This window comes from Lathyrus oleraceus, chromosome 4 (genome assembly GCF_024323335.1).
Source record: "Lathyrus oleraceus cultivar Zhongwan6 chromosome 4, CAAS_Psat_ZW6_1.0, whole genome shotgun sequence".
Lineage (NCBI taxonomy): Eukaryota > Viridiplantae > Streptophyta > Magnoliopsida > Fabales > Fabaceae > Lathyrus > Lathyrus oleraceus.
In genome coordinates this window covers 324,343,283-324,352,738 of record NC_066582.1, presented here as the reverse complement: position 1 = coordinate 324,352,738, position 9,456 = coordinate 324,343,283, and the positions used below count along the sequence as shown (strand labels likewise).

Sequence of the window (9,456 nt, the reverse complement as noted above, 5' to 3'; positions counted from 1 at the left end):
TGAATTTTGGCCGAAAACATGATGAAAATCAAGTAAAATGGTGATCGATCACAACCCCAAACTTATCTCATTGCTTGTCCTCAAGTGATGCAAGAGACAACAAACAGAGGTCACCCCAGAATTCCTTTTCACCACTATACATCCGATGTTATTCACACATAGTTTCATACCTTCATGGTCAAGATTTCGGCCACCCGATCCGAACTATCTGCTACACCTCACAGTTCAGCACCTCTTTACCTGCAAGCTTTTCATACATCTCACACAATCTCTCAGGGTTAGCACTCAAGATTCAGCATATGCAATATCCACTCTTAGTTTTTGAATAAATTCTACTTCATTTGCACAAACATATTTCACACACTTTAGGAGGACTTAGGGTTGTAACGGGGCTTAGGACAGGTGGGATAAACAACAAACAGATACACAAGGGTTTTTGGGGCTCAGCACTCATGCTATTTTTCTTGTACCTGTGTTTATTTTGATATAAAGGGGTTCGACATCGACTATTTACTTTACTCAACAGATTAAGTATTGCAAATGTACTCAAGTCGTTAAGTTGGGACAAGTGCATTTTTATCAGTTCTATTTTTCTTTTCTCTTCTTTTTGTTTTCGGAGCATTCAAAAGCCTCCAATTTATTTTTCTTTTTCTCTTTTCTTGTAACAATTTTTTCGCACGCTTGTCCCTTTTTGTATTAGATTCACCACCCCAAACTTAGAATTCAACACAGTTTCAAAATCCACAACATTCATGCCGAGCAAGGGTACAGGAGATTATTATGTTTTTTTTTTCTGGCCATAGGGTGACATAAGTGGTTTAAAAACAAACAAAATGGTTAAAGGCTCAAAAGGGATTTGCAACGGATAAAACGTACAAGGGTGGCTGGAAAGGCTCGAGGTTAACAACAAAAACGTGCCTCAGTGTGTGTCTTAATGCAGTGCTATGTCAGTAGAACGTACACAAAACCAGAGCGATAGAGTCATACCTGGATTAACTCTCATGATGATATCTTAGTATTTGGCTTTTTGTAGTCTCACCATGTGGGGTAAACTTGCAGGTTCCAAAGCACTCTCTATATAATGTAGCTTCTTTTTGGTTCAGGTGTACCATACTTCTATCTCAATCCAGCTTTCATCACACTGCGTCCAACAATAGTTTTTCTTCGGCTGCATAAATTTCCAAGGTGCCTCGGGAGAGTATGTTCGGGTTGTGTCTTTCATCCACTAAACATCCTTCCATCACGCCTCTGGTTTTTATCCATCAATCTGTAACCCAACACCCAAACAGTTGAAAATAAAAGAAATCAAAGTTAACTTTAAAAAAAAATTGAAAAACCAAAACGGAAAATAACTAAAACAATGAAAAATGGAAAATAACTAAAACAATGAAAAGAATCCCCCCACACTTGAACTAAACATTGACCCCAATGTTTAAACCCAAATGCAAGAGGGACTTACAGTGCCTACTGCGGTGGAGGAGGGTGCTGTGGAAATTGAAACATCATCTGTTGCATCATCCTTTGAATATCATCAATGGCAGCCCCTTGACGGAGCTGCTCTGTCACGATCCGATCAATCTCCGCCCCCTGGCGAGCCTGCTCGACACGGAACTGATCCATGTCCATGGGTGTTCATCCAGCAGAGGAGGCTCCCATACCTCGGTGGTGAGAGGTGTAAGGGTGAGGAACACCCCTCTCCCTTGCCGGTGCATCTTCCTCCATCGTATCGCCTGCACGAAAATCATCTTCTCCCGCCTCTTCGGGGTTAACAGAAGTATACAACCAATTCCCACTGTTATCAACATTAGTTTTATCAGTGTTCGGTAAGCGGAACAATCGGCGTGTCCGGCTTACCAACACATACCCATGACGGCTTTGTTCGAGCATTCCTTGTGTGCACAGGGCATTGAGGTCAAGCTTACCCAACGCCTGCATCGGGGTCTCTCCGTCCAAAACCGGCCTACACCCACACCAATCAACAATTTGTGTGATCATACCACCCACTGAAATGGCACCTGAGCTGGCACACCCCATGGTACCTAAATGGTCGACGGTGAATGCCGCCACATTCACTGGTTCCTCATTAACCATAGCATGCATCAAATATAACTCTCGCTTTGCCGCTACACCTGTACTATCTCCTCGTCCAAACAAGGTGAACGCTAACCCTTTTTGAGCATATCGGAAACACGGGTTTTGAATCCATGATGCCTTTGCACCCCGGGGTTCATACTGCGGTAAACCTGTAATAGAAGACCAAAAGGAACCTGCAGAAAAGTCATTTGGCACTGCCCCGGATCCTACCAATGGTAACCGGAGGCATTGCCCAAGCTGAATAACCGACATCGAATAATCTTCATTATAGAGCCGGAAACTCATAGTACCAAAATATTCATAAACATGACCAGTCCAATTCTTTTCCAATTTAAATTTTACAGTGCTTAGGAACTCTAGAGTGATGCGTTCATAGAAAGGCACATCAGCATGCATAAATTCAAATATACCTAAATTGTGGAACATTTGAGATACATCATCTAGAATTCCTAAAGCACTCATAGTATCATCACAAACATACCTTGTAGGTACAAGCTTCCTTTTAAGGTGAGTCTTGTACCTTTCAACATGGTCATCATCCTCAAAAATAATTCCGTGTGCATTTGGCATCCTCCGGGCCCTTTGTCTCGGCCTTGAGGTCTCTACCACAGCCTTTCCTCGCTCGGCTCTTTTGGGGGGCATAATGGTCACCTGAAGAGTTAGCGGAAAAAAAATAGTGGAGATAGAGAAAAATAATACCGTCACGGTGTAGAGTGCGAGAAACGGCCCAGCTTTTGTGAAGGAACTTTGAAAAAAAATGGTTGGATGATGATGAAATATGAGGTTTAAAGTGAAGGTGGTTATGGAGTTTGAGAGGTTTGAGAGAAAGATAGGGTTGGAGGAGATGAAGTGGCTGAAAAGTGAGTGGGGGAGTGGTAAAAGGTGTTAAAAAACGTGTGGGCCCCACTCCAACGTCTCTAAAATTTAATTTTTTTCTGAGTTACGCACTGCAACACGGCCCGTGTTGGCCCACACGGTCGGCCGTGTTGCACCCCTGGAAAATGTATGGGGATGAGGCCATATGAGCAACACGGCCCGTGCTGTCACACACGGCTGACCGTGTTGCTCCTCTGGAAAATGTATGAGGAATTGGGTATGCCAGCAACACGGCCCGTGCTAGCCAACACGGACGGACGTGTTGCCTTGTTATGTCTTGCATTTTTCTCTTTTCAAGTCCATGGTTGAACACCTTAGTTGTTACCCCATTCAAATTTTTCACCTTCACCAGTAGCACACTGTGACTACCTACAAACATTCAAACTCAAAAATAGAAACACAAAAAAAATTCATTAAAGAGAAAAATTGAAAACCCGTGGGTTGCCTCCCACGAAGCGCTTCGTTTAACGTCGCATGGCTCGACGGTTGTTCATCTCATCCTGTGAGACGAGCAACATGTATTTGGCCACTCTCTTGCCCTTGGTAATACAGCTTTAACCTCTGACCATTGACTTTGAAGGTATCCCCGTTTGCTTGATTCTTTAATTCAATCGCTCCATGAGGGAAAACTTTATGAACAACAAACAGGCCTGACCATTTTGATTTCAACTTCCCAGGGAATAACTTTAATCGAGAATTATACAAAAGGACCAGTTGTCCTTCATAAAACTCTTTTCTCACAATCCTTTTATCATGCCATTTCTTTGTTTGGTCTTTATAGACCTTAGCATTCTCATAAGCACGATTCCGAAATTCTTCAAATTCGTGGAGCTGAAGGATCCGAGAACTTCCTGCCTTGGATAAATCCATATTCAAAAATTTTGAAGCCCTAAATGCCTTGTGTTCTAATTCAAGCGGTAAATGGCATGCCTTGCCATAAACTAACTGGTACGGTGACATACCAATTGGCGTTTTGAAAGTCGTTCGGTAAGCCCAAAGTGCATCATCCAACTTGCTTGCCCAATCCTTGCGAGATGAGTTTACGGTCTTTTCAAGGATTTGTTTGAGTTGCCTATTTGACACTTCCACCTGCCCACTAGTTTGAGGGTGGTATGGAGTAGAAATTCAATGCTTCACATTATATTTCAAGAGGAGCTTCTCCATTAGATGATTCAGAAAATGTGTTCCTTCATCACTTATTAAAGCTCTTGGCACTCTGAACTTAGTAAAGATAGTCTCCTTTAGAAACCTAATCACCACTCGAGCATCATTAGTTGGTAAGGCCACGGCCTCCACCCACTTTGAGACATAATCCACCGCCACTAAGATGTACTGCTTCCCAAAAGATGGTGGAAAGGAACCCATGAAATCGATATCCCACACATCAAAGAGTTCAACTTCTAACATGGAATTTTGGGGCATCTGATTTCTTTTTGAGATGTTGCCCGTTCTCTGGCATTTGTCGCACTATTTAATTATTTGTTGAGCATCTTTGAATAGAGTTGGCCAGTATAACCCAGATTGGAGAACTTTGGCGGCGGTTCTGTCACCACTAAAGTGTCCTCCATAGTCGGAGTCGTGGCATGCTTTCAACACATCCCTTTGTTCCTCCTCTGGAACACATCTCCTAATCAGTCCATCCACTCCTCTCTTATACAAGAAAGGATCGTCCCACAAGTAAAACCTGCAATCATGCACAAACTTTTTCTTCTTGTTAGAATCAAAATCATCGGGGATTACCCCACCTACCAGATAGTTCGCATAATCTGCGAACCAAGGCACTCCATCGACAGCGAGGATGTGTTCATCGGCGAACTCATCCTTTACTGGACGATTGTCTTCTATCTCTTCTATAGGTGATATTCGGGAGAGGTGATCGGCAACAGTGTTTTCGCATCCTTTCTTATCACGAATCTCCACATCAAACTCTTGAAGGAGTAAGATCCACCTAAGAAGTCTTGGCTTAGAGTCCTGTTTAGCAAAAAGATACTTCAAAGCAGCATGGTCAGTATAAACAATGACTCTAGAACCCAGCAGATATTGCCTGAATTTATCAAAGGCGTACACTACAGCTAACAACTCCTTTTCAGTCGTTGCATAGTTCATCTGTGCGGGGTTCAGCACATGACTAGCATAATAAATTACATGTAACAATTTTTCTCGACGCTGCCCAAGAACTGCCCCCACTGCAATATCACTCGCATCTCACATTATCTCAAAAGGGAGAGACCAGTCCGGGGCTACAATAATTGGTGCTGATACTAATTTTTGCTTTAGTGTTTCAAATGCTACAACACACTCTTTATCAAAATCAAAGGTATTATCCTTAACTAAAAGAGTCGTTAAGGGTTTTGCTATTTTAGAGAAGTTTCTTATGAACCTACGGTAAAAACCCGCATGCCCTAAGAAACTTCTAATACCTTTTTCATTCATCGGTGGGGGAAGCTTTGAGATGACTTCAATCTTTGCTTGGTCCACTTCTATTCCTTTGTAGGAAATTTTATGACCCAAGACTATCCCTTCGCGTACCATGAAGTGACACTTCTCCCGGTTTAGGATTAGATTTGTTTGTTAGCACCTTTCTAACACAAGAGCAAGGTTAGTCAAGCAATTATCGAAGGACTTACCAAAAACTGAGAAATCATCCATGAAGACTTCCATATGCTTCTCAAGCATATCTGCAAAGATTGATTGCATGCATCTCTGAAAAGTTGCTGGTGCATTACATAAACCGAATGGCATCCTTCTGTAGGCAAAAATACCAAAGGGGCATGTAAATGCGTTCTTCTCCTGATCCTCTGGTGCAACAGCTATCTGATTGTAACCCGAGTAGCCATCTAGGAAGCAATAATAGTCATGACCGGCTAACCTTTCCAACATCTGATCAATGAATGGTAAGGGAAAATGGTCCTTCCTTGTGGCAAGATTCAGTCTTCTATAGTCGATGCATACCCGCCAACCAGTGACTGTCCTTGTGGGTATCAACTCATTCTTCTCATTTTTTATCACAGTAGTTCCACCTTTCTTTGGCACCACATGAACTGGACTTACCCATGAACTATCAGATATGGGATAAATCATCCCTGCATCCAACAGTTTAACCACCTCTTTTCTGACTACTTCCTTCATTGTTGGGTTAAGTCGTCGTTGAGGTTGGACAACCGGCTTGTGATCATCTTCCATGAGAATTTTGTGCATGCATATTGTAGGGTTTATCCCCTTCAAATCTTCAATAGACCAGCCAATAGCACTCTTATGTTTTTTTAAAACTTTGGCAAGCTTATTTTCCTGAAGCACTTCTAGATGTGAACTTATGATGGCCGGGCACTTAATCTCTGTGTCTAGGAAGACATATTTTAGGTTGTCCGGTAGTTGTTTCAATTCGGTCCCCTTCTTTTGTTCATCTTTCTTTTCTTCCACTAATGGTTGCCTTAAATCCTCCCACCGGTTGTGTCGATAACCTTTAAAAGGTTGTGATGCTTCCATCATAGCTAGCACTTCCGTATCTTTCTCGTCAACTACTTCCTTTTCGTTAAATATTGATAAGCTCAACACCCTTTCCAAGGGTAATTTTTGTGTTGTCAAGCTATTTTCCTTTTCACATATTTGATCGATTGTCTCAATGTGTTGACTAGTGGCAACCTCATCCTTGTATTTCATGGTGTTTCGCACATCAATTTTTAACTCTTCATCATACACTTTCAAAGTCATCATGCCTTCTTCTATGTCGATCAAACATCTCCCAGTCTCTAGAAATGGTCTTCCCAAAATCATTGGTATCTCTTCATCTTCCGGCATTTCCAAAATGACAAAATCTACCGGAAACACAAACTTGTCGATCTTTACTAGCACATCTTCTACTATCCCATAAGGTCTCTTCACAGAGTGGTCAGCAAACTGGAGTGTCATTCTTGTATCTTGAATTTTACCTATTCCCAACCTCTTATAGATGGACAGCGACATAAGACTTACACTCGCTCCCAAATCAATTAGAGCTTTCTTGAAGGATCTATCGCCAATGGTACACGGGATAGTCACAGAACCTCGATCCTTCTTTTTCACGGGAACCTTCATACCCTGCAAAATGGCGCTACAAGTTTCAGTTAGAATAATAGAGTTAGTCTCTATGGTCCGCTTCTTCGAGATGATGTCTTTCATGAACTTTGCGTAGGTAGGCATTTGCTCAAGCGCCTCCAAGAACGGAATGTTTAGCTCAAGCTTTTTAAACATCTCCAAGAACTTCTCAAAGTTTTTCTCATGCTGCCCTTTCTTCTTATTCCTTGTTGGGAATGGCAGTTTGACGGCCGGTTTTGGATCAATCACTTTATCTTTGACCACTCTTTCATCATGAGTGACCTCTTCATTTGCAACCTCATTTTCTTTTATTTCCAGATCAACTTCAAGCAATAAGTCTTCTTCTTCAGAACTCTTCTCAGGTATTTCTTTCGACTTACCATTCCTTGTGGTCACCACATTCACATGATTATTTTCTCTTGGATTAGTAACCATAGAACTTGGTAAAACTCCTTGTTGTTGAGAACCCGCTAGTTGTTGGGCTATCTGACTCATCTGTATTTCAAGATTCTTAATTGAAGCACCTGTGTTCTTTAAACTAATTCGAGTCTCTTCTTGGAATTGAGAGCTTTGAGCGGCCATCTTTTCAATGGCAAGCTCCCAATCAGCTTTTCTTGGTACCTGTTGCTGAAACTGTTGTTGAGGTTGTTGATACGGTTGTTGTTGCTAAGGTCGAAATTGTTGTTGTTGTGGTTGGTTATGCACATTCCCTTGTTGATCCTTCCATGAGAAATTTGGATGGTTTTTCCAACCCGGATTGTATGTATTTGAATAAGGGTTGTTCTGCCTAAGAAACTTGATCTCCTCAATTTGTTGTGCGGTTGCAACGCAATGTGCGGTAAGATGAGGTCCTCCACAAATTTCACAATTACTAGTTTGAGTTGGTTGAACCTGTTGAACCTGTGCCACAGTTTGGGTATCAATAGCCATCTTCTTCAGTCTCCTTTCTACTTCAGCTGCTATTTGATCTTCCATCTTCACCACTTGGCTTGCCAATTTCAGGTCAATTATCCCTTCGGGTTGACTAACAATGCGGTCATATAACTCCAGGTGCTCATTGGCTGCAATGGCTTCGATAATCTTTTTAATACCAGTGGCTGTTGTAAAGTTGGTTGAGCCACCAGCTGCTGTGTCAATGAGTTGCTTAGTCTTCAGCCGAAGACCATTCACAAAATTCTGCATTTGCCCCGTTGCATCCATATTATGAGTAGGACATGCAACCAACAATCGTTTGAACCTCTTATACGCATCTCCAAGTGACTCTCCTTCTTTCTGTTTAAAATTCACTATGTCGTACCTCTTTCGGATGTATACAGAGGCCGGAAAGTACTCGTTGAGAAAAGTTGTCTCCATCTGTTGCCAAGTTGTGATGCTTCCAGCAGGTAAAGAGTAGAACCACTCTTCAGCATCTTCTGACAGTGTAAACGGAAACATGACCAGCTTCTTAGCTTCCTCAGAATGCCCCTCAATCTTTAATGACGTAGTCATAGTCAGAAACCTTTGCAAATGCTTGTTGGCATCTTCGTTAATTTTTCCTGAGAAAGGTCTCCTTTCTAGTTGCCGTATCGTTGAGGGGTGAAGTTGAAAGTGGGCAACATTGACTGGTTGATTCACTATTGTCATCCTTCCAAGCGGGGCATTAGCTCCCCCGTAATCACCTAATAGTCTCTCCACAGGAGGTGGGGCAGTTGCCATAGTTTCAGGCTCGGTATCCGAATTTTCAGAATCAGAGTGTTCCGAATGAATTGAAACGGTTCCCTCTTTCTCGGAATCAGAAACTATCAGCGGTTCTTCTGGCGCTTCCAGTCTGTCGTGTCTGGCTTTTCTGATTCGTGCTCGCAACGATCGTTTTGGTTCTGCGTCATAAAGAAATTCAGCTGAGGCCTTACCTCGCATAAAAATATTAGACAGTTGTTAGGATAGGCAAAGTGAAATAAACAAATAAAATAAAGTAAAATTTTAGTTGCAGAGCAACAAAATTCCAAATGAATAATTATTAACAGATAGTTTGGCAGTCCCCGGCAACGGCGCCAAAAACTTGATCGGGAAAATAGCAAGTGTACTATTTTTACCGATGTAGTAATGAAAAGGAATTATCCTAAGTATCGATCTCGAGGACTGCGTAGGAACTATCAGTGTTGATAATGATTCAATTAAACAAAAGAACCTTGGGTTGGTAAGGGAAGAGTAAATTCGCTCTGTAAAATATAAAGGAAAAAATAGAGAATTTTTAACGCAGTAAAGTTAAGCATGCTAGGTCCGGGGTGTATTAATTGCTTTGAAATAAACTTAATCCTTGTTTTATAACGTCTATGCTAGAATGATCCACTATGATTCTCAAGAGTAGTTTCCCCTAATTCCTTAGCCAGAAACCATTAACATTCAAGTTTAAATCCCAATTCCTTAGCCATT

The 9,456-nt window shown here is 41.8% G+C and overlaps 1 protein-coding gene across 1 annotated transcript; it reads right to left on the bottom strand.

Moving 5' to 3' along the window:
* Positions 1–4,437: 4,437 nt before the first annotated feature.
* Positions 4,438–7,626, bottom strand: LOC127137290 (uncharacterized). The gene is made up of 4 exons (XM_051063760.1): positions 6,900–7,626; positions 5,598–6,758; positions 4,745–5,156; positions 4,438–4,654 (listed from the first exon to the last, which is right to left on the bottom strand). Exons 1-4 carry the CDS (start codon positions 7,624–7,626, stop codon positions 4,438–4,440), a joined length of 2,517 nt encoding a protein of 838 aa, XP_050919717.1.
* Between the last annotated feature and the right edge of the window lie 1,830 nt (positions 7,627–9,456).

Excerpts from the sequence above, each read along its gene's own strand:
- LOC127137290 (XM_051063760.1), bottom strand. The coding sequence starts at position 7,626 with ATGGCCGCTCAAAGCTCTCAATTCCAAGAAGAGACTCGAATTAGTTTA. Across the intron at positions 6,759-6,899 it reads CTATAAGAGGTTGGGAATAG|ATGAAGAGATACCAATGATT; the intron begins GTAAAATTCAAG and ends AAATGCCGGAAG. Across the intron at positions 5,157-5,597 it reads GGATGATTTCTCAGTTTTTG|TGGGGGCAGTTCTTGGGCAG; the intron begins GTAAGTCCTTCG and ends GTGATATTGCAG.